Source organism: Pristiophorus japonicus, chromosome 2 (genome assembly GCF_044704955.1).
Source record: "Pristiophorus japonicus isolate sPriJap1 chromosome 2, sPriJap1.hap1, whole genome shotgun sequence".
Taxonomy (NCBI): Eukaryota; Metazoa; Chordata; class Chondrichthyes; family Pristiophoridae; genus Pristiophorus; species Pristiophorus japonicus.
This window is the reverse complement of record NC_091978.1, coordinates 140,401,234-140,426,497: the sequence shown is the minus strand read 5'-3', so window position 1 is coordinate 140,426,497 and position 25,264 is coordinate 140,401,234. Positions and strand designations below refer to the sequence as shown.

The 25,264-nt window shown below is 44.6% G+C and overlaps 2 protein-coding genes across 2 annotated transcripts in view; one reads left to right on the top strand and one right to left on the bottom strand.

The window, feature by feature from the left end:
- The window catches only part of vps37a (VPS37A subunit of ESCRT-I), a 54,645-nt gene extending 51,001 nt beyond the window's left edge, over positions 1-3,644 (top strand). The window contains exon 12 of the mRNA XM_070869791.1: positions 3,460-3,644. The gene's annotated coding sequence lies outside the window, so the exon portion shown is untranslated. The remainder of the gene's footprint in view (positions 1-3,459) is intronic.
- A 187-nt stretch (positions 3,645-3,831) lies between these two features.
- Positions 3,832-25,264, bottom strand: part of mtmr7b (myotubularin related protein 7b) — a 277,663-nt gene continuing 256,230 nt past the window's right edge. The window contains exon 14 of the mRNA XM_070869780.1: positions 3,832-6,174. Coding sequence (XP_070725881.1) covers positions 5,815-6,174 — 360 coding nt within the window. The 3' untranslated portion in view covers positions 3,832-5,814. The remainder of the gene's footprint in view (positions 6,175-25,264) is intronic.

Genomic DNA, 25,264 nt, shown 5'->3' with positions numbered 1-25,264 from the left:
GTAATTGGGATTAGACTGGATAACCTTTTGTTGGCTGGCATAGATATAATGGTAAGTACTGCAGGGAATCGAATACAGCCAGGATGATCTCCTGGACCAGTTTCGATCGCCTGGATGGGCCGGAGAGGAATTTTCCCAGGTCTTTTTCTCCCTAAATTGGCCTGGGTTTTTGTCTCTCCCAGGAGATCACATGGCTCCGTTTGGGGTGGAATGTATAAGTTGTGTGAGGTGGACTGGTTGGGCTGGGTGCTCTTTGCCTTTCTGCCATTTTCATTGTTCATGGGTTTATATGTAACCTTCAGGGCTGCCGAGGGTCGTGCGACTCTTTGTTGGCCGGCGTGGACACGATGGGCTGAAATGGCCTCCTTCTGCGCTGTAAATTTCTATGTTTCTATGTGGTGTCGTCAGTGGGGCAGAAGTGTGGGCGGGTCAGAAGTGCCACATCACGTTGCTGCGTCACAATGTCCCTCACCTTCAGTCAAAGGGGATGGCCGCTGCAAACTCTGCAACCACTTTAGTGGCAAACACTGGGTTACCAGGGAGGGTTTCGGCCGGGCCATCGGCCCAGAACCCAAGTGGGGGTGCCCGGCTGCTTGTTGGCGGTCCGGCTGAACCCGTGGCCACCATTGTGACCTGGCAGTCGGCCGACAGTTAAAATAAAATGGCAGCCGTGGCATTGCGCCCTCCCCTTTAAGGGCGGACACGCCCTTGTCAGAGGCACCAAGCGGCGATCCGCTCCCGTGGGCTAATGGGTAAGAGGGTGGCGTGTGCCTGACTGGGCAGGAAGACGGCGGGTTGGTCCCGTGCACCACTCCAAAAATAAAGGAGGGCAATTTTCAAAATGGCGGCCCCTCCGCGCTGACCGAGTGGTGAGTCCTTACCGACCCGTGGTGGCCGCCCCTTTGAGGCGGTCATGGCTCTTATCGAAAGTGGCAATTTCGGCCCCTAAGTCTGCATAATTGGTGGTCAACTGGTGAGAACGTATTCTAGTCATTTCTGATTTTTAATGTTTCAGTCAGATGTTGGTGCACACTCTGCATTTTACTTCTTTTTGCAGAAACCTACAGTTCTGAAATTTTGTATCTACAATGATTTACTAATGTGGCATCATTCTATATCTTGAATGTGCCAATTAAGTTTATAAAGTCATCCACTGTTACAACACAAAGACAGGCCTTTAGGCTTATTAAATCTGTAATATTCTTCTCTACATGAGCGATCTACTCTAGTCCCACTCTCCTCATTCCGCATACTCTTTAATATTACTCTTTTCCAAGCAACGAATTTAGTCGACCTTGCTTCAACAAGTTGTGGCAGAGATTTCTACAGTTTGACCGCCCTCTGATTTTTTTGTAATCCCTCTTTTAATTCTTGTTTTATTATTGTAAATATGACCTTTGTTATTATTTCTCTGACCAGTGGACACAGTCTAACATTATTTATCTTATGACTTAACATTTTTGGATTTTACACTCGATATGGATTCAGTGTCACCGACCATTCCCTGAAGCAGACCTTGTATCTTCAAGGACCTAGCATGTTCCCAATATCTAGGGAAACTATAGCACTACCCAGGAATTGAGTGGAAAACTCGTAGTACTGGAATATGTCGTGCTGCCACGTGGTTCTCCTTGTTTGTAGATGGAATATACATTCGTATGAGACCCAGGGTCAAACTATATCTCAATATGCCATTTATACACATAGGACAGGTTAATGAACAGTATCCACTACAAAACAGCATATTTACAGTAAATGATAGCCCCTGTCATCTTTCACAATACATATCCAAATGATAAAAGCACTTCTGCCTAAGCTACCTCTGTCTATATTGAACCTTGAAAAGAGATATTCATGTGTGATGAATTGCTACATGGGGTCAAACTAGCATACACTTCTGGCTGTAGACTACAGGCTGACTGAGCTAAGCAGAGGTAGCCCATAATTACAATTACTTGCCGAGAGTAGTCCATCTGGAGGACAAAGAATTGTTGGTACTGGTTGGCAGACAGGAAGCAGAGAGTCGGGATAAACGGGTCCTTTTCAGAATGGCAGGCAGTGACTCATGCAGTGTCGCAGGGCTCAGTGCTGGGACCCCAGCTCTTTACAATATACATCAATGATTTGGATGAAGGAATTGAGTGTAATATCTCCAAGTTTGCAGATGACACTAAACTGGGTGGCAGTGTGAGCTGGATGCTAAGAGGTTGCAGGGTGACTTAGACAGGGTAGGTGAGTGGGCAAATGCATGGCAGGTGGAGTATAATGTGGATAAATGTGAGGTTATCTACTTTGGGGGCAAAAACACAAAGACAGAATATTATCTGAATGGTGGCAGATTAGGAAAAGGGGAGGTGCAACGAAACCTGGGTGTCATGGTTCATCAGTCACTGAAAGTGGGCATGCAGGTGCAGCAGGTGGTGAAGAAGACAAATGGTATGTTGGCCTTCATAGCTAGGGGATTTGAGTATAGGAGCAGGGAGGTCTTACTGCAGTTGTACAGGGCCTTAGTGAGGCCTCACCTGGAATATTGTGTTCCGTTTTGGTCTCCTAATCTGAGGAAGGACGTTCTTGCTATTGAGGGAGTACAGCGAAGGTTCACCAGACTGATTCCAGGGATGGCTGGACTGTCATATGAGAGACTGGATCAACTGGGCCTTTATTCACTGGAGTTTAGAAGGACGAGAGGGGATCTCATAGAAACGTATAAGATTCTGACGGGACTGGACAGGTTAGATGCGGGAAGAATGTTCCCGATGTTGGGGAAGTCCAGAACCAGGGGACATAGTCTTATGATAAGGGATAGGCCATTTAGGACTGAGATGAGGAGAAACTTCTTCACTCGGAGAGTTGTTAACCTATGGAATTCCCTGCTGCAGAGAGTTGTTGATGCCAGTTCATTGGATATATTCAAGAGGGAGTTAGATATGGCCCTAACAGCTAAGGGGATCAAGGGGTATGGAGAGAAAGCAGGAAGGGGGTACTGAGGGAATGATCAGCCATGATCTTATTGAATGGCGGTGCAGGCTCGAAGGGCCGAATGGCCTACTCCTGCACCTATTTTCTATGTTTCTATGTGTGTGTGTGTGTGTGTGTGTATTATATATATATATATATATAGTGCCTTTAACTTCGTAAAACGTCCCAAGATGCTTCACTGGTTCCACATGCCCTGTAGAGGGCACCATGCCATTTAGATTTTTAACTTGCAGCAAAACTTCCACTACGAAAGGTAATTGAAAATGATTTCACTAGGATTTCAGTCTGCCAGTCTTTCTGTGGGCCAGAATTTACTGTTACTGATGTCTATTGTATTTTTCTCAGTTCCGTAAAGTGAACAATTCCTCTGGAGCAGTTTGTATCTTTGCAGTCTTTAAATAATTTTAGATCTATTTCTCAAGTAAAATCACTCTTGGACCATCCTGTCACTGTTAAAATGAATATATTTTCTCTCAACAGCTTTTAAATTGGCATGAATTGAAATGCCTGCTCTGGACAAGATGGAATGCATTAAAACTGCAAAGTGAAAAGTACAGATGTATCAAAATACATTTAAGGAATGTTGCACAGCATGACCTTTTTGAAATAGTGATATTTGTAAAATCACAATTTCCGTATTAAAATGTACTTCTAAATAACCAAAATTTACCTAAAATTTATTCCTGTATTTTTTAGATTTCAATATTCTCAGTTCTATTAAATTTGTAAGTAACTATAGTTTTATAGAGTTCCTGTATTAAATATAGCATTAACGTGTACAGAGTACTAATAATTGCACTATTGCTTTACTACTCATGAAATGTTTTCAAGCAGTTTGATCACTGGTGAAATTTATTGAGCTGAAGTTTTCATTTTAGGAATTCAACATTGCTGTGGTATTCCATAGATACATTACAACTAGCAGTCTAAAAGTTGTGCTGAGGTAATTTATATAATTTATTTAGGATAGTCAGAAGATAAAAGGATAATGACTCATAACTTCAAGATGTTTCACAAAGTAACTCTACATAGATTTTATTTAATTAACTTTACTTGAAATATGGAAATGCCACACGCTACATCACACTTCACTTTTCTGTATTTTAATTAGTACATTAAGCATACCATAATGTGACAACAGATTTTTCTATTTACAGAATGTTAAGATATACAACAGGATTGTCAGAAACCATAAATAGCATAAATATATTTACCAGTATACTATTCTTTTCATAAGAGGGAATAAAATCTCAACTCAAATGTGTAATGGTTTGCACAGGTTGCGTTTTCTGATTTAGGACATTGTGCGTTCAAAAGTTGCAAATACAGAAATAGAGAGCAGAGTGTTCGTGTTGAAACTGCATGCGTTTGCACAGTGGACACTTGAAAAAAATTCTGCTTTGAGTAACTACTAAAACATACATGTGCATTTGTTGGCTTGATAAGTTAAGAATAAATGAGCATTTGTTTTGGACATGAAACTTGATGTAAAGTAACCCTTTTTAAAAAAAAAAATCAGTGGCAAAGTATGTTGGCATACTTGTACCATGTGTCACAGTATGTTGCACCCATAATTGCTTAGATTTAATCTTCACTAGGCCTTTGGAGAGACACGAGGGTAGGGGAGTGGAGCTAAAGAGAGGTGAATAGCCATTTATTGAATATTGGGAAGGGGTGAAAAATACTTGTACACCAAAGCAATTACCTTAATCGCAATTGCAAAATTTCTTAGTAACTTTGAAAGGTATAGAATAAGGCAACTAAATTAATCAGCTAGTTTTTTTTGTGTGGGGGATGGTGTTGCATTTAGAGGTACTTCTGTGTTGGCTCGTCACATTCATATTTTGAAAATTTACTTAATTTTCTCTTTAGAAGTTGTATGGTGACAAATTTAATAAATCATCCAATTTCATGAGGAAACTATTTCATAAGTGTAAAATATAAAAAGGAAACCACATGTATAATTGCCCAGAAGTCTGCTTTTACATACTCAAACGCACAATAACTTAAAATTTCCAGCTATACAAGTACTACATTTTTTAGTGTTTATATCATTTAATGCAACTGTGGCTGCATGTGAAATCTGGGAATATGCTCACTGGAATAGATGATATTGGTCCAGTTATAATTAAAAAGAAATTCTAGCTACTCCCCTTTTTTAACATTTTTTTTTAAAAAAACAGTAAAGCTAAGTTTTTGTTGAAAATTTCAATGTTCTTGCCAGCGTGGAGACCCTCGAGTAGGATTCTCTATCTAATTGTTCACTCCAGTGTTATCAGTTACGACTTTGGAACTGCTCGAGTCCAAGAAATTAATCACATGCTGGACAAGATGCTTGACTTCATAAGGTCAGTTATGCCTCCTGCTGTTTGCAATAGATCTGGTGAAGGATGCAGCTCTAATTGACCTCACTGGAGCACTCCAGAAGGAAAATAAAATCTTGTCAAGAGTCTCGATCCTGGCAGGAAAACTAAAGTTTAAAAAAAAACATCAATCATAGAATGTTACAGCTGTCACAGCCCTTGGACTATATCACATTAATTTAAGATTTATTTTCTCTCTCTAAAAAGTACTTAAATTAAAAAAGTAGTCAGCCTGGGCTTTCCTTCCCTTTTAACCAAAAGTAATTTGTCCAGTTTTTTCTATCTCCTGAGTGATAGATAACAAAGACCTATATATATTTAAGATTTGAGGTGGAATTTGAAGTTATAAATTATAACTGTACCAAAAACCTACATCTGCCTTATCATGTATGTAATTTAAGAATATAAAATGCATCTTCAGTTCTCATAATGCATGAATTGTAGTCCTTTTTAACCAGGTATCACTAGATTCTTATGCAACAGCAATGACAACTTCCTCTGGGTATTCTGACAGATTTTTGCTGCTGTCTTCACTAGACAGGAAGTCTCCACCACTTGGTGATCTGCAGCTCAAGTCAGCGACACCTGACTCCTGGTCACTATTAGCAGAAAGATCAGTATCTGAATGCTTCATGTTATGTGTCAGAATTGCAGTTTCTGAATCTTCATCTGCCTGTGAAGGGCTACAAGAAGTGAATGGTCTTCCATTGTCAGTGTAATCCTGAGGGGTGTTGGCTAAACATTGATCAGAAGTAAAGATTTCCAGTTTGTGAGGCAGTTTGATTTTCTCTTTTCTGCTCTTCAGGTGAGATTTATCGAGTCTTGTTAACTTCTGTTAAAAAATAATCAAAGCTGCATGTCAAAGATTTTACTTAAATTGGATACCAAGTAGCTGTTCAAATGAAAGCACAAGAATTAAAATGGTAAAATATATTGGGCTCAATTTTACAGAATATTAATAGAAAGAAAATCATGGAGCCCACGTATATTCCCAATATGCACTTCATGGTTGGTGAGAGTTCTTGCCAGATGCTTACATTTGTTAAAATCAGCCCTACTTTGCATCTTTCTCTAGTTTCTCTCCTATCTTCTTATGCCTTCTTCCAGCTAATTTTGTCCATGACACCCATTCCTACTAAACTGCTGGCCACCCAGCTTCCTTTTCCTGGCTTCTACGCTAGCTGACATTGTAAATGGTTCCCTCTCCTCCGGTACTGTCCCCTCCTTTTTAAGCCTGCCATCATCACCTCCCTCAAAAAACACACCCTTGATCCCTCTGTCTTTGCAAACTACTGCCCCATCTCCGAGCTCCCAAATCATTGAATGTGTTGTTGCCTCCCAAATGCATGCTCTTCTTTCCTGCAATTCCATGTTTGAATCTCTCCAATCAGGTTTCCGGCCCTAATCAAAGTCACATGATATCTAATGTGATGGGTGCACTAACCCTCCTCATTCTTCTCTACATTTTTGCAACCTTTGACATGGTTGAGCACATCATCTTGCTGCACTGTCTCATTGTCCAACTGGGTGGGACTGCCCTTGCCTGGTTCCACTCTTGCTTATCCAGTCATTGTCCAAAACTCTCCTGCAATGACTTCTCTTCCCATCCCTACACTGATACCTCTGGAGTCCCCCAAGAATCTATCCTTGACTCCTCCTATTTATCACTTCGGCAACATTATCCAAAGACGTAACGTCAGGTTCCACATGCACACCGATACCCAGCTCTCTCAACTCCGCTACTTCTGTGTTGTCAAACATCCACTCCTGGATGAGCTGCAATTACCTCCAATTAAACATGGGAAGACCGAGGTCATTGTCTTTGGCCCCTGCCACAAACTCTACCTCGCCACCCATTCCATCCCCCTGTCTGGCCAGCAGCTTGGGCTGGACCAGACTGTTTGACCCTGAGCTGTGCTTTCAACTCCATATTCTCTCTACCACAAAGACCGCCTACTTCCATCTTTCCCCCCCCCCCCCTGCCTCAGCCCATCTGCTGCCACAACACTAATCCACACCTTTGTTTACCTCTAGAGTCAACTATTCCAATGCTCTCCTTGCTGGCCTCGCATCTTCCACCTTCCATGAACTTGAACTGCCTGTGTACTAACTCACACCAAGTCCCGGTCACTCATCATCATAGACAGTCCCTCGAAATCAAGACTTGCTTCCACTCTAAAAGTGAGTTCTCAGGTGACTGTACAGTCCAATACAGGAATTACAGTCTCTGTCACAGGTGGGACAGACAATCGTTGAAGGAAAGGATGGGTGGGGAGTCTGGTTTGCCGCATGCTCCTTCCGCTGTCTGCATTTGGTTTCTGCATGCTCTCAGCGACGAGACTCGAGGTACCCGGCCCCCTCCCAGATGCTCTTCCTCCACTTAGGGCGGTCTTGGGCCAGGGATACCCAGGTGCCGGTAGGGATGTTGCATTTTATCAAGGAGGCTTTGAGGGTGTCCTTGAAACGTTTCCTCTGCCCACCTGGGGATCGCTTGCCATGTAGAAGTTCTGAGTACAGCGCTTGCTTTGCGAGTCTCGTGTTGGGCATGCAGACGATGTGGCCCGCCCAACGGAGCTGGTAGAGTGTGGTCAGTGCTTCAATGTTGGCCTGATTGAGAACACTGATGTTGGTGCGTCTATCCTCCTAGTGGACTTGCAGGATCTTACGGAGGCAGCGCTGGTGCTATTTCTCCAGTGCTTTGAGGCGTCTACTGTATGTGGTCCACGAATCTGAGCCATATAAGAGGGCGGGTATCACTACTGCCTGGGCGGGTATCACTACTGCCCTATAGACCATAAGCTTGGTGTCAGATTTGAGGGCCTGATCTTCGAACACACTCTTTCTTGGGTGGCCGAAGGCTGCACTGGCGCACTGGAGGCGATGTTGGACCTCCTCGTCTATGTCTGCCCTTGCCGATAGTAGGTTCCCAAGTAATGGAAAATTGTCCACGTTGTCCAAGGTCCGCGCCGTGGATTTTGATCACTGGGAGGCAGTGCTGTGTGGCGGGGTCAAGTTGGTGGAGGACCTTTGTCTTACGAATGTTTAGTGTAAGGCCCATGCTTTTGTACGCTTCGGTGAAGATGTTGACGATGGCTTGGAGTTCAGCCTCTGAATGTGCGCAGATGCAAGCGTCGTCCGCGTACTGTAGTTTGATGACAGAGGATGAGATGACCTTGGCTCTTGCCTGGAGGTGGCGAAGGTGAATAGGTTTCCATTAGTTCTATAGTTTAGTTCCACTCCAGCGGGGAGCTTGTTGAAGTGAGATGGAGCATTGCAGCGAGGAAGATCGAGAAGAGCGATGACGCAGCCCTGCTTGACCCCGGTCCGGACGTGGATTGGGTCTGTGGTGGATCCGTTGGTCAGGATCATGGCTTGCATGTCATCGTGGAGCAGGCGGAGGCTGCTAATAAACTTTTGGGGGCAGCCGAAACTGAGGAGGATGCTCCATAGTCCCTTATGGTTGATAGTGTCAAAGGTCTTTGTGAAACATAGAAAATAGGTGCAGGAGCAGGCCATTCGGCCCTTCGAGCCTGCATCACCATTAAATAAAATCATGGCTGATCATTCACCTCTATACCCCTTTCCTGCTTTCTCTCCATATCCCTTGATCCCTTTAGCCATAAGTTCCATATCTAACAAACTGGCATTAACAATTCTCTGCGGTGCAGAATTCCATAGGTTCACAATTCTCTGAGTGAAGAAGTTTCTCCTCATCTCTGTCCTAAATGGCTTACCCCTTATCGTTAGACTGTGACCCCTGGTTCTGGACTTCCCTAACATCGGGAACATTCTTCCTGCATCTAACCTGTCCAGTCCCGTCAGAATTTTATATGTTTCTATGGGATCCCCTCTCATTCTGCTAAACTCCAGTGAATACAGGCCCAGTCGATCCAGTATCTCCTCATATGTCAGTCCTGTGAGGTCAAAGGCCATGTACAAGGGTTGGTGCTGCTCCCTGCATTTCTCTTGTTTCTCCCTGCTCCTGACAAAATGCCTAGAACGCGACCTTGTCATCACCAACATCTTATTCCGCCAGAGGGACAAGTACAAAGCATCCTGGCAACACCCTCGTTCCAAGCACTGGCACCTGCTCGACTGCGTCATCGTCCGAGGGACTGCAAGGACGTGTGCATCACCTGTGCAATGACTGGAGCCGACGACTGCTGGACGGACCACTGCCTAATCCGTTCTGTCATCAACATTAATATAGCCCCAAAGCGGCGATGGCAACAGAAGCAATGCCGCAGAAAAATCAACGCCGGGGCACTGAAAGACCCAGTTAAGAGAGCCCTATATAACCAGCACCTCACTGGCAGCCTGGGAACCCTCTGACCCTGAAATGCAGAATGCCCACAGAGCTTGGTCTGCCCTCCAGGCCACTATAACCAGCGCCTGCGAAGAGATGCTTAATCACTCAACCAGGAAACACCAAGACTGGTTTGACGAGAATAACCAGGAGATCCAGGAGCTGATAAACTGCAAGCGCAGGGCATTTCTTAACGGTCACACATCACCTCTGTGCTCATTGTCCTTTATTGGATCCCAGTCCACAAAAGCTTTGCTTTTAAAATGTTCGTTGTCTTGTTCAAATCCCTCCATGGCCTTGACCCCTCCCCCCAGTTCTCTAACTTCCTCCAGCCTTACAACCCTCCAAGAACTCCCTATTCTCCAACTCTATCCTCTTTTATATCTCCCATTCCCTTCAACCCATCTCTGTAAATCTGTCCACTCACCTTTAAGACTCTCCTGAACAACAACTATTTATGGTTGACTCTTAACTACTCTGAAATGGCCTAGCAAGCCATTCGGTTGTCTTCAAGAAGGCGGCCTTGTCGGTGACGTCCACAACCCTTGAATGATTTTTTAAAACTTGCATTTATATAGCTCTTTTGACGTAGTAAAACATCCCTGGGTGCGTCACAGGAGCGATCAAACAAAATTTGACACCAAGCCACATCATGAGATATTAGAACGGATGACCAAAAGCTTGGTTAAAGAGGTATATTTTAAGGAATGTTTGAAAAGGAAGAGAGGGAGGCGGAAAGGTTGAGGGGGAATTCCAGAGTATTGGGCTTACCTTAAAACTGACCTCTTTGACCAAGCTTTTGGTCCCCTCCTCCTAATATCTTCATCTTTAGCTCAGTCAATTTTTGCCTAAATACACCCCATTGAGACACTTTGGAAATTTTCCTACATTAAATGCAAGTTGTTGTTGAGATAGGGGCCTCACCTGGGGTAATGATCAAGATAGGAGACGGTGAAGGTTTTGCGGGGGACAAGGGTATCAAAGATGGAATTGATGGAGTGGTTGAGCAAATTGATGGCTGCAGAAGTATCATGATGAATAGAAGACTAAAGGCTAGGTAGTTGGGTTTTGAAAGTACAGTTAAATGATTTGAGGGAGAGGTTTTTTTTCAGGGGCAAATGCAGAAGGCAGTGGGGTTGGAAGAGAATAGTGGGATGCAGGTGCTGTGGAATACAAAGAAGTGGCTGTCCAAGGTCTTGTCAAGTGATGAAGACCACCGGTGTAGAGCGGCTGTGGGAGATGTGAATGTGAGAAGAGTTTAAATGGAAGGAGAGTTTATTAGAGGACAGAAGGGCAATGAATGCAGAGGAGAATAAGGGACACTGATGGAATTTAAAAGTGAGTATGAGGAAGTAAAGGGGAACGGATATCTCTGAGAAACGTGGAGGATGGACTGGTAGAGAATGTGGACTCAAGTCTCACTCAAAATCAAACTGATGGAATATCAGCTTCAATTATATGTCTTAATTTTTTTTTAAAAAGGTTAATCGTGGCAACTGCCAAACCATCATTATGGCACCATCCAACCCCAATTCTCACAACGTGGTTGATCTTTAATTCGTTTGCTGTTACTTTAAACTACAACCACAAAGCATAAGCTTGGAGCCACTTACTTTTCAATCACAAGTAGGGCAGCGGACCTGTGTGGGAGCTGAGGCGGAGTGCGTAAAAGCAAGGCTCAACAGGCAACATTCGAAAGGGACATCCAATTTTAAAAGTGACATCGACATAAGAGAAGTAGCTGATTGGTGAGTAGTGGGTGAGTTTTTTTAAGTTAGTACTTGGGGCTAGACTTTCCTATGAGCCCCTCAACGCCTGATAGCAGTTTTTCTGAGCAGGCAAATGTTTGGTAAGTAACGCTGGCGAAAGTTTACACTTTTATGTTAAAACTAATTAAAATTAATCGCCCGGCGAGAAAATGGGCATTGCATCTTTATTCTCGGCGGTTAAGGGGAAACTAAGTAAAACGGGTGTTTTTTTAAAAATTTAGTCAGAGGCTGCGGTTGGGCCGAGGGAGGGGGAAAACTTTTTAATTTAATAAAAAATAAATAAAATCTTAAAAAGCATTCCCAAGACACTTTTACACCTAATCGCCATTTTAAAATTGAAAAAAAATAAAGAACCTTTAACTTACCTTTCTTTGCAGAGTACTCACCTACCGCCCTGTTTACGCAGCTTTTACAGGGCAGTTGCCTTGGCGATCTGGATGGGCATCCGTTGAAGCCAAACTTACACACTGGCGATTTTCTCGCTGTTGCACATCGGCAGTTTGGTCCTGGCGGGCGTTTTCAGATTTGGGCGATACCACTAAAAAACGAAGGGGGAAACCTTCGCCAGGCAGAAAAACTGCTGTACTGCTGAGAAAATCGCCAAGAACCTGCTGAAAATGATAGGGCTAGACTTTCCTATGTCTTTAAATAAAGAGTGGTTGAATCAGCAAATTGTTGAGTAGTTGCCAGGTGTGTTTTGCTAAGGTTTAGAGTTTATTTTTGCTTGATAGTTCCGAGTCTAACTGGAGGGATGGCAGGGTAGCTCAGTCCCGTGGATTGCAGATCCCATGGCATGTGGGAAGTCCTGGACGCTTTGCGCAGCCTGAATGACCACGTGTGCAGGAGTTGTCCCCAGCTGCACCAACTCGAGCTCTGTGTTTTGGAGCTTGAGCGACAGCTGGAGTCACTGCGGTGCATCCACGAGGCTGAGAGCAATGTGGATCGCACTTTTCGAGAGATGGTCACCCCGCAGCTTAAGAGAGTGCAGCCAGAGAGGAGTGGGTGACCAACAGACAGAAGAGGAGGATGAGGCAGGTAGTGCAGGAGTGCCCCGAGTCCATCTCACTCTCCAACTGGTAATTCTCTTCTGAGTACCGGTGGGGGCGATGGTGCCTCTGGGGAGTGCAGCCAGAGCCAAGTCCATGGCACCACGGGTGGCTCAGCCGCACAGGGCGGGAGGAAGAAGACTGGAAGAGCTATAGTGGTAGGGAATTAAATAGTAAGGGGAGCCAACAGGCATTTCTGTGGCCGCAGACGTGACTCCAGGATGGTATGTTGCCTTCCTGGTGTTTGGGTCAAGGATGTCACCGAGCGGTTGCAGGGCATTCTGGGGGAGAGGATAAACAGCCAGAGGTCGTGGTCCATATCTGTACCAATGACGTAGGTAGAAAGAAGGACACGGTCTTGCAGGCAGAGTTTAAGGAGCTCGGAGAGAGATTACAAAGCAGGACCTCAAAGGTCGTAATCTCTGGATTACTGCCGGTACTACGAGTAGTGAGTACAGAAATAGGAGGATAGAGCAGATGAATGCATGGCTGCAGAGATGGTGCAGGAGGGAGGGCTTTAGATTCTTGAGGCATTGGGACTGCTTCTGGGGGAGGTGGGACCTCTACAAGCCGGACGGGTTACACCTCAACAGAGCCGGGACCAATATCCTCGTGGGCAGGTGGGGGGGGGGGGTTGCTACAGCTGTTGGGTGGCTTTAAACTAGCTGGCAGGGAGATGGGTACCTGAGAATACATTCAGTAGCGAGGAGAATAAAGCTGGAATTGGAAAGCAAAAATGTAGAGTGAATTTGAAGGACAGAGGAAACGAGCAGGAAAAAATGGTAAAAAAACAAATTTAAAAGCTCTTTGTCTAAATGCACATAGCATCTGTAATAAAATAGATGAGTTGGTGGCACAAATTGCCATTACAGAGATGTGGTTGCAAGGTGACCAGGACTGGGAACTAAATATTCAGGAGTATTTGACAATTCGGAAGGACAGACAAAAAGGAAAAGTAGGTGTTAATAAAGGATGAAATGAGTGTGTTAGTGAGAAATGATATTGGCTCAGAGGATCAAGATGTTGAATCAGTTTGGGTGGAGATAAGGAATAATAAAGAGAATAAGTCGCTAGTGGGCGTAGTCTATAGGCCCCCTAACAGTAGCCACACTGTTGGACGGAGTATAAATCAAGAAATAATGGAGACTTGTAAAAAAGGAACGGCAATAATCATGGGTGATTTTAACTTTCATATTGATTGGACAAAACAAATTGGCCAAGGTAGCCTTGAGGAAGAGTTCATAGTGTATCCAGGATAGTTTCCTTCAACAGTACATTGCGGAACCAACCAAGGAGCAGGCTATCTTAGATCTAGTACTGTGTAATAAGGCAGAATTAATAAATGATCTCTCACTAAAGGATCCTCCAGGAATGAATGACTATAACATGGTTGAATTTCAAATTCAGTTGGAGAGTGAGAAAGTTGGTTCTCAAACCAGGGTCCTAAACTTAAATAAAGGAGACGACAAAGGTATGAGGGCAGAGTTGGCTAAAGTGGACTGGGAAAATAGACTAAAGTATGGGACGGTTGATGAGTAGTGGCAACATTTAAGGAGACATTTCATAACTCGCAACATAAATATATCCCAATGAGAAGGAAAGACTAAGAAGGGATAACCATCCGTGGCTAACTAAGGAAATAAGTGATGGTGTCAAAATGAAAACAAGTACAGACAATGTGGCAAGACTAGTGGGAGGCCAGAGGATTAGGAAATTTTTAAAAGCCAGCAAAGAATGACTAAAAAAATGATAGAGAGGGAAGATAGATTATGAAAATAAAACTAGCATGAAATATAAAAACAGTAAGAGTTTCTACAGCTACATAAAAAGGAAAAGAGTGGCTAAAGTAAATGTTAGTCCCCTAGAGGATGAGACTGGGGAATTAATAATGGAGAATAGGGAAATGGCAGAGACGTTGAACAAATATTTTGGATCGGTCTTCACGGCAGAAGACACTAAAAACATCCCAAAAGTAGATAATCAAGGGGCTATAGGGAGGGAGGAACTTAATACAATCACTATCACTAATGAAGTAGTACACCTGTACTCGGTAAAATAATGGGACCAAAGGCGGACAAGTCACCTGGACCTGATGGCTTACATCCTAGGGTCTTAAAAGTGGCTGCAGAGATTGGTTGTAATCTAGCAAAATTCTCTGGATTCTGGGGCGGTCCCAGCGGATTGGAAAACCGCAAATGTAACGTCTCTATTTAAAAAAGGAGGCAGACAAAAAGCAGGAAACTATAGACCAGTTAGCCTAACATCTGTTGTTGGGAAAATGCTGGAGTCCATTATTAAGGAAGCAGTAGCAGGACATTTGGAAAAGCATAATTCCATCAAGCAGAGTCAGCATGGTTTTATGAAAGGGAAATCATGCTTGACAAATTTGATAGAGTTCTTTGAGGATGCAACGAGCAGAGTGGATAAGAGGGAACCAGTGGATGTGGTGTATTTGGATTTCCAGAAGGCATTTGATAAGGTGCCACATAAGAGGTTACTGCACAAGTTCATGGGGTTGGGGGTAATATATTAGCATAGATAGAGGATTGGCTAACTAACAGAAAACACATATCGGGATAAATGGGTCCTTTTTCGGGTGGCAAACAGTGACTAGTACGGTGCTGCAGGGATCAGTGCTGGGTCCTCAACCATTTACAATCTATATTAATGACTTGGATGAAGGGACCAAGTGTAATGTAACCAAGTTTGCTGATGATACAAAGATGGGTGGGAAAGCAAATTGTGAAGAGGACACACAAAATCTGCAAAGGGATATCGACAGGCTAAGTGAGAGGGCAAAAATTTGGCAGATGGAGTATAATGTGGGAAAGTGTGAGGTTATCTACTTTGCAATTTTTCTCCATTTAAATTTTGCCAAAGTGCTGCAGTACAGAGAGACCTGGGGGTCATTGTGCATGAAACACAAAAAGTGAGTATGCAGGTACAGCAAGTAGTCAGGAACGCAAATGGAATGTTGGCCTTTATTGCAAGGGGGATACAGTATAAAAGCAGAGAAGTCCTGCTACAACTGTACAGGGTATTAGTGAGGCCACACCTGGAGTACTGCGTACAGTTTTGATCTCCGTATTTAAGGAAGGATATACTTGCATTGGAGGCTGTTCAGAGAAGGTTCACTCGGTTGATTCCTGAGATGAGATGGTTGACTTACAAAGATAGGTTGGGCCTATACACATTGGAGTTCAGAAGAATGAGAGGTGATCTTATTGAAACTTTTATAAGATAATGAGCGGGCGCGACAAGGTGAATGCAGAGAGCATATTTCCACATAGGGAAACTAAAATTAGGGGATATAGTCTCAGAATAAGGGGCCACCCATTTAAAACTGAGAGGAGGAATTTCTTCTCAGAGGGTTGTAAATCTGAGGAATTCTCTGCCCCAGCGAGCTGTGGAGGCTGGGTCATTTAATATATTTAAGGCGGAAATACACAGATTTTTGAGCGATAAGGGAGTAAAGGGTTATGGGGAGCGGGCAGGGAAGTGGAGCTGAGTCCATGATCAGATCAGCCATGATCTTATTGAATGGCGGAGCAGGCTTGAGGGGCCAAATGGCCTACTCCTGCTCCTATTTCTTAATTTTTTTACGTTCTTAAGTGGAGTAACAATGCAAAAACCTCTTAAAAGCGGCTTAGTCACACTCGATGAGTAAGTGTACCCTGTGAGCAGTTGAGCTATACAGACGAGAACGATCCAGGGTTAAATGTGCTGAGTTAGTGTAATGTATGTATGCCTGGGTTTGCCTGCCACCAGGGGGAGCGACTGTCAGAGGTCATTGGGCCACAGACACACACATGCAGCTCTTGCAATATAAAGAAAGCCTCCATGTTTAATCCTCACTTTGAGAGCTAATAAAGTAGAGTGAAGTTGCAGCTGATTGAGTTGACGGTACTAAGCGTATTGAGTTATTGCATGTGCAACATTTGGCAATGAGGCACAATATGAACTTTCATGCACAAATAAAAAATGAGCACCGCTGGAATCCTGGAGCGATTCATGGAGGGGGAAGACGGGGAGGATTTTACAGATCACCTCGACCAATATTTTGTGGACGAAGACGCTGGCGCAGGGCGCTTTTCCTCACTATTTGTGGTCCAAAAATCTATGCCCTCAAAGGGCCCAAGTTTCCGCCCTTTGGAAAAACGGCGCATCTTGATCAGGTGCGCCGACTTTCTGAAAGAAAAAGGGCGCCGAAAACCTACCTTGTGATTCTCCGGTCTCCTCAGGATGTCTTCGTGCTCGGCGTGGTGCAGCACAAGGGGTCAGGGGCGGAGCCAGGTCCCGGCACTGATAATAGTGCTGGGAACTCTGCACATACGCACTAGAGTGTGCGCGCGCATGTGCAGTAGCTCCAGGCCACCGAGGCTGCGTGGGAGGGGCCCGACCCTAGCCCTGGCCGAATGGGCTCCCCGGGCAAAGATCGGGACTCAGTCCTCCCTCCCGTTCAGCCTCCCTTCCCCCTCTTCTGCCCCCCTCCCCCTCTTCTTCCCCACACTCCACCCCCGTCTTTGACGGGGCCTGCCCGGCATCTCGCTGGGGGCAGGACAGCCCAAAGTGTCGGCAGCGGCGGCGCAGCCCGGCCTGTTCAGTTTCTCCCCCCTCCCTCTTTACCCCCCCCTTCTCTCTCTCTTTCCTCCACCCCCTTCTCTCTCTCCTCCCCCCCCTCTCTCATTCCTCCCCCCCTTCTCTTTCTCTCTCTCTCTCTCTTTCCCACCCCCCCTTCTCTCTCTTCCCCCTCCACCCCCCATGTCGTCGGGGGGGAGGGGGGGCAGGCCCTGCCCGAAGTGTCGGCAGCTGCTCAGCCTCTCCCTCCCTCTCTCCCTCCCTCCACTCCTACCCCCTCTTCCTCCCCTCCTATCCTCTGTCCTCCTCTCCTCTTCCCCCCCCCCCTTATATGTTTCTATGAGATCCCCTCTCATCTTTCTAAACTCCAGTGAGTACAGGACCAGTCGATCCAGTCTTTCCTCATATGTCAGTCCAGCCATTCCGGGTATCAGTCTAGTGAACCTTCGCTGCACTCCCTCAATAGCAAGAACATCCTTCCTCAGATTAGGAGACCAAAACTGAACACAATATTCCAGGTGAGGCCTCACTTAGGCCATGTACAACTGCAGTAAGACCTTCCTGCTCCTATACTCAAATCCCCTAGCTGTGAAGCCAACATACCATTTGCCTTCTTCACTGCCTGTTGTACCTGCATGCCAACTTTCAATGGCTGATGTACCATGACACCCAGGTCTCGTTGCACCTCCCCTTTTCCTAATCTGCCACTATTCAGATAATATTCTGCCTGTGTTTTTGCCCCCAAAGTGGATAAACTCACATTTATCCACATTATACTGCATCTGCCATGCATTTGCCCATTCACCTAACCTGTCCAAGTCACTCTGCAGCCTTTTAGCGTTCTCCTCACAGCACACACCGCCATCCAGTTTAGTGTCATCTGCAAACTTGGAGATATTACACTCAATTCCTTCATCCAAATCATTAATGTATATTATAAATAGCTGGGGTCCCAGCACTGAGCCCTGCGGCACCCCACTAGTCACTGCCTGCCATTCTGAAATGGACTCGTTTATCCAGACTCTCTGCTTCCTGTCTGCCAAACAGTTCTCTATCTATGTCATTACATTACCCTCAATACCATGTGCTTTAATTTTGCACACCATTTTGTGTGGAACCTTGTCAAAAGCCTTTTAAAAGTCCAAATACACCACATCCACTGGTTCTCCCTTGTCCACTCTACCAGTTACATCCTCAAAAAATTCCAGAAGATTTGTCAAGCATGATTCCCCTTCATAAATCCATGCTGACTTGGTCCGATCCTGTCACTGCTTTCCAAATGCGCTGTTATTTCATCTTTAATAATTGATTCCAACATTTTCCCCACTACTGATGTCAGGCTAACCGGTCTATAATTACCCGTTTGCTCTCCCTCCTTTTAAAAAAAAAATGGTGTTACATTAGCTATCCTCCAGTCCATAGGAACTGATCCAGAGTCGATAGACTGTTGGAAAATGATCACCAATGCATCCACTATTTCTAGGACCACTTCCCTAAGTACTCTGGGATGCAGACTATTAGGCCCTGGGGATTTATCGGCCTTCAATCCCATCAACTTCCCTAAAACAATTTCCCGCCTAATAAGGATATCCTTCAGTTCCTCCTTCTCACTAGACCCTTGGTCCCCTAATACTTCCGGAAGGTTATTTGTGTCTTCCTTTTGTGAAGACAGAACCAAAGTATTTGTTCAACTGGCCTGCCATTTCTTTGTTCCCAATTATAAATTCACCTGAATCTGATTGCCAGTGACCTGCGTTCGTTTTCACTAATCTTTTTCTCTTCACATATCTACAGAAGCTTTTGGAGTCAGTTTTTATGTTCCCGGCAAGCTTCCTCTCATACTCTATTTTCTCCCTCCTAATTAAACCCTTTGTCGTCCTCCTGCTGAAATCTAAATTTCTCCCAGTCCTCAGGTTTGCTGGTTTTTCTGGCCAATTTAGATGCCTCTTCCTTGGATTTAACACTATCCTTCATTTCCCTTGTTGTTAACCACGGTTGAGCCACCTTCCCTGTTTGATTTTTACTCCAGACAGGGATGTACAATTGTTGAATCCATGTGATCTTTGCCATTGCCCATCCACCGTCAACCCTTTAAGTATCATTTGTCAGTCTATTCTAGCCAATTCACGTCTCATACCATTGAAGTTACCTTTCCTTAAGTTCAGGACCCTAACCTCTGAATTAACAGTGTCACTCTCCATCTTAATAAAGAATTCTACCATATTATGGTCACTCTTCTCCAAGGAGCCTCGCACAAGATTGCTAATTAGTCCTTTCTCATTACACATCACCCAGTCTAGAATGGCCAGCCCTTAGGTTGGTTCCTCAACATATTGGTCCAGAAAACCATTCCTAATACAGTCTAGGAAATCCTCCTCCACCATATTGCTACCAGTTTGGTTAGCCCAATCTATATGTGGATTAAAGTCGCCCATGATAACTGCTGTACCTTTATTGCATGCATCCCTAATTTCTTGTTTGATGCTGTCCCCAACCTCACTATTACTGTTTGGTGGTCTGTACATAACTGCCACTAGCGTTTTCTGCCCTTTGGTATTCCGCAGCTCCACCCATACTGATTCCACATCATCCAAGCCAATGTCCTTCCTTACTATTGTGTTAATTTCCACTTTAACCGGCAACGCTATCCCACCACCTCTTCCTTTCTGTCTATCCTTCCTGAATGTTGAATACCCCTGGATGTTGAGTTCCCAGCCTTAGTCACCTTGGAGCCATGTCTCCATGATGCCAATTATATCATATTCATTAATTGCTGCCTGTGCAGTTAATTCGTCCACCTTATTATGAATACTCCTTGCATTGAGACACAGAGCCTTCAGACTTGTCTTTTTAAAATATTTTGCCCTTTTAGAATTTTGCTGCAATGATTTTTGCCCTGGATTTCTCTGCCCACCACTTTTACTTTTCTTCTTTCTATCTTTTGCTTCTGCCTCAATTCTACTTCCCTCTCTCGCTGCATAGATTCCCATCCCCCTGCCATATTAGTTTAACCCCTCCCCAACAGCACTAGCAAACACACCCCCTAGGACATTGGTTCCAGTCCTGCTTGGGTGCAGACCGTCCGGTTTGTGCTGGTCCCACCTCCCCCAGAATCGGTTCCAATGTTCCAGGAATTTGAATCCCTCCCTTCTGCACCACTCCTCAAGCCACGTATTCATCCGAGCTATCCTGTGATTCCTACTCTGACTAGCACGTGGCACTGGTAGCAATCCTGAGATTACTACCTTTGAGGTCCTACTTTTTAATTTAACTCCTAGCTCCCTAAATTCAGCTTGTAGGACCTCATCCCATTTTTTACCTATATTGTTGGTACCTATATGCACCATGACAACTGGCTGTTCACCCTCCCCCTTCAAAATGTCCTGCAACCGCCCCGAGACATCCTTGACCCTTGCACCAGGGAGGCAACATACCATCCTGGAGTCTCGATTGCGGCCGCAGAAACGTCTATCTATTCCACTTACAATAGAATCCCCTACCACTATAGCTCCCCCACTCTTTTTCCTGCCCTCCTGTGCAGCAACTTCAAGGGAGCCAAGGTGTAGATCCACCTGGATTCAGATGCAAGACCCGTCCATCACAAAGCCCGGGTGGTCCCGTAAATGATGAGGGAGAAGGTCGACTGTTCATTTACAACAGATGTCCTTTCGGAATTCGCTCAGCTGCAGCCATATTTTAGAGAAACATGGAGAGTTTACTGAAGTTCATCCCTAGAACCGTGGTTTTCCAAGACAACACTCTGGTCATAGGTCGTGACACTGTCGAACACCTGCACAACCTGGAAGAGGTTCTACGTCGTGTGGACAAAGTGGGGCTCAGGCTGAAATGTTCAAAATGCATCTTTACGGCACGAAGTCGAATTCCTGGGAAAGAAGATTGCTGCAGACGGCATCAGGCCTACGGACTCGAACAGGGACCATCAAAAATGCACCCAGACCCCAGAATGTGATGGAGCTGCGTCCGTTCTTTGGTCTTCTCAACTACTTTGGTAATTTCTTACCTAAATTGAGCACATTATTAGAGCCTGAGAGAATTCAAACAGGCTGCATTTAGACAGGCTGTGAAAATTCACAGACAACAAGTCAGAGATGCTACGTGAGTGGGAGCATGTTGCATTAAGTCATCAATCAACTTGACATTTTAGGACCTTGGGTAGCGAGCCAATTAAAAGGTTAAAAGACTATTAATTGAGCCAATAAGGTCAAAGAAGGCGAGTTCTTTTCTGTAATTGATCCAGGTATAAGTACAGCCATTTTGACCATGTGGTCTCAGAAGGACAAAGACCTGGCTGAAAGCCAAGAACTTGTTGCTGTCTGCCAAAATAAAGTGACATTAAAACTACAATCGGAGTTCGTATTTCATTGGAAATTAAGAGATCTAACAATTTTGGCATCACGAACACGATCGCTGAGGAAAGAAACTGAATTTTGGACATCGGACCTACATACTGAGGTAAGGACTCCTCTTTATAAAAGTCCTCAGTCAAAAGTCTAAATTCGCCTCTCCTTCTACGCGATTCCAAAAGCCTCCGGTTTGCGAACCCTCCGGTTGGTAGACGGCTCGAGGTCCCATAGACGTCTAAACTTCGGCGGTGTGTTAGTTAATTAATCACCGACCTATTGATCAGCTTGAAAGCCTACGACTCGAGACCCCAGTAAAGAAATCAGTATTATGGCAACAGGAGATAAGAGCAAAGAATTGCCTACAACTGTTAAAGGTGGGCAAGCACCACCTGAAGTTTCGATAGATAAAATTCTCGAACAGTTGAAAGAATACATAGAGCAACAATTCAACTTATCTAAAACCTGTATTCAGATCGAACAAAAGTACGGAACCTCCAAAGGACAATGGTCCTTGGACAAGATTAAAAGGGTCTGGGGAAAAACGACCCGTATGAAAAATAAAGAGTGAACTAGATGGTCCCTAGCGGTTATGGGACAGATTCGAAAGCAGAATGAAATTATAATGCGTTCCCAACATGATCGAGAACTGACCAGTACAAAAGACCAATTGCAAGCTGTTTGTGAACAGCTCCGACAGAAAAAACTTAAACTTGAAAAGTCGGAAGCGGAAGTTAAAGATCTTAAAGGTGAAATTAAAGAATGGAAAAAATCATTAGGTCAAGAGACAGAAATAGGAAAAGGAAAATGTATCGGTCAATTCCCAGGGTACCCATGTTTGGATAAATTAAAAGCGCAAACCCGAAGACACGACCGAGGAATAGATACGGATTCTGAATCCTCCTACGATACAAGGTCGGAGGATGAAGAATTAGGGGTGAGCTTTGCCCCGTTTAAAAAAAGACAAGTTGTTGTCAAATCAGAAGAGACTGCGGATGAGGGCGGAACCAAAAAAACGAAGAAAAGGGTGTATGCAGAATACTTAGTTCATGATCCGGCAGACCCAGAGAAAATTGATAAATGGTCCAAGGAATTGCCCAATCCAAAGAAAGGGGGAGTAAAAACGTGGGACCAATTGGACCGCTTAAGAAATATATATCAACTTCATCCCTGGGACGGAGTGCAAATTTTGACCATAATGGTGCCAAAAACACAGGGAAGAAAATTGCACGACAAGGTAGAAGAAGCTTTGGGGCAGGATGAGCAAGAATTAGACGCAGGATGGGAGGCGATTAAAAACTGGCTGCAAGCTTTCAGTCCAGCTAAGACAGACTGGGGAAAAATTGCAGCCTGCCAACAGAAAGGAACAGAGGAGGTCCTGGAGTATGATGAGCGGTTTAGATGCACGTGACTAGAACATTCGAGTATGAATAATACGGATGAGGAAATGGATGAACAAGTGTTTGGACCCCTGAAAGCAGCTTTCGTGGCAGGTCTAAAGCCAGAACTGTCCAAAATGCTGAAGGTAATGTTACCGGACTGGGAAGGTAGAGGAACTACCTTTGCAGCATTGGTGGATCGATGTAACCAATTAGATCGGGATATGGGAGCTAAAGTCCGAGCTGTACAGGCTATGGGATGGAAATCCCAGGATTCCGATAAACAGTCATTAGGAAAATTACCCGGAAAATGTCATTATTGTGGGAAAGAAGGTCACTGGGCCAAGACGTACAGGGCAAAACAGAAAGGTCGTGGCTGGGGAAGAGGACGCAGCCAGGGATACAATTCAGCCAACAAACCAGGCTTGTCACAAGATAACGACCTCATAGAAGCATTTAAGCGACTGACAATACAACAACAGAAGGAGTTACTTGGGATAGCAAAAAACGATTAGAGCCCACCCTGGCCCCCCTCCTCGCATTAATACAACAGAGGGGAGATGGACTATATATAACTGTGAGGGTGGGCGATAAGGATGTGGACTGTCTTTTAGACACAGGGGCGGAATTAACATATTTACCCCTACAATATGGAGACTTTTTGCCGTTGGATGGTAGGGCACGTACAGCCTATGGAGTTGGGGGCCATAAAATGGAAATTAAAAGGACAACACCGATACTTATAGGGCTGGGTCCACATGAACTAACCACGCCAGTCTGGATAGGTCCAGTAGATCAACCCCTTTTGGGAATGGACGTTCTAATCCAAATAGATTCATCGTTGCATTTCGAGGATGGTCGGGTGACATGGTCAATTAGAACTTTGAAGAAAGAAGAATTGAAGGAACACCCGATATGGGCTAAAGATAAGAATGATTGTGGCCTACTCCAGATGGAGCCTGCGTCATTTACTGGGACCAAGCCTCCATGCACTAAACAGTATCCCATCAGTCCAACTGCCATCGCAGGAATCCTACTGGTTATTCAGCAATTGGAGAAACAAGGGGTGCTTATTAAAATGCATAGCTCCTCCAATAGCCCCGTGTGGCCGGTACAGAAATCTAATGAGACTTGGCGTTTGACTGTCGATTATAGGAAAGCTAACCAGTGTATTGATCAAAAAGCTCCTTTGGTCGCAGATCCCGCCACCATTTTTAATGCCCTCAAACCGTAACAAAAATATTTCTCGGTTATAGATATGGCCAACGGATTTTGGTCGGTACCTCTGGCGCCGGAGGTTCGACAGTGGTTTGCTTTCACTGTCCAAGGACAACAGTATACTTGGACCCGGTTACCGCAGGATTTTCACAAAAGCCCTACGGTATTCCACATGGCTTTACAAAGCCATTTGCGAGAATTACCTCCCCTGTCATCCACAGTCATCCAATATGTAGACGATATCCTGCTAGCTTCAAACACGGAAGAACAGCATGAACAAGATTTACGAGCTTTGCTGGACCACCTTCGGCTGAAAGGACATAAAGCCAGCATCGACAAAGCACAAATATCCCAAGAAGAGGTTGTATACCTGGGACAAAAGATTTCACAAGGAAAGAGAGAACTTACCCAGGATAGAACTGCAGCCATTCGGGCTGCTAAAAAAACCACCACTATTCAGGAACTAAGGTCTTTTTTGGGATTGTGTAACTTTAACAGAAACTGGATTGACTCCTTCACACAGCTTGCTCAGCCATTGAATGATATTTTAAAGGGGAAACGTGCCTCTAAAGAAGCCATCACCCTCACTAAGGAACAGCAAGAGGCCTTCCTGAGTTTGAAAAAGGCTTTGTGTTCGGCACCGGCTCTGGGAATTCCCGACAGTGGTAAGCCATTTACCCTGTTTGTCCATGAGAAAGAAGGATATGTGATAGCTATACTGACACAAGAACATGGGGATCGGCAAAGACCTATTGGCCACACAGGCAGCTGTTAAAGTCCAAGGAAAGAAAGCCTGGATCCACGCTTCACACGTTAAACGAGCACCCGTAACTGAAGCTGAAATCTAATAAGGACAATTACATTTTGCGAAAATGTATAAATTTACTTTTTATTGATTGTAGGTATTCTAGGCATAGGCCTACTTCTTACTAGCCGACCTTCTGCACCAAAGGGAAATAGGGTAGCAAGGGAATTACATGTAAATACCTTTTTATATATGTCATACATTTATGCCAAACAAGGTAACATTTCTAGTTGTTGGGTGTGTGCGCATATTCCTATTCACTCAAAGGGAAGGATTCCCTTGAGGCCAGTTCCCTTGAATATCTCGGAAATGGCTCAGTGGATAATTAATCAAAACAACACAGGCAATGCATTTCAGGATACGGAAAACTGGGCACGTAAATGGAAGTCAGCAGGTTACAAACTGATTACCTTTGAAGGGGGATACCAACCGTGCTACAATAATTCCAAACGGCCCCCAT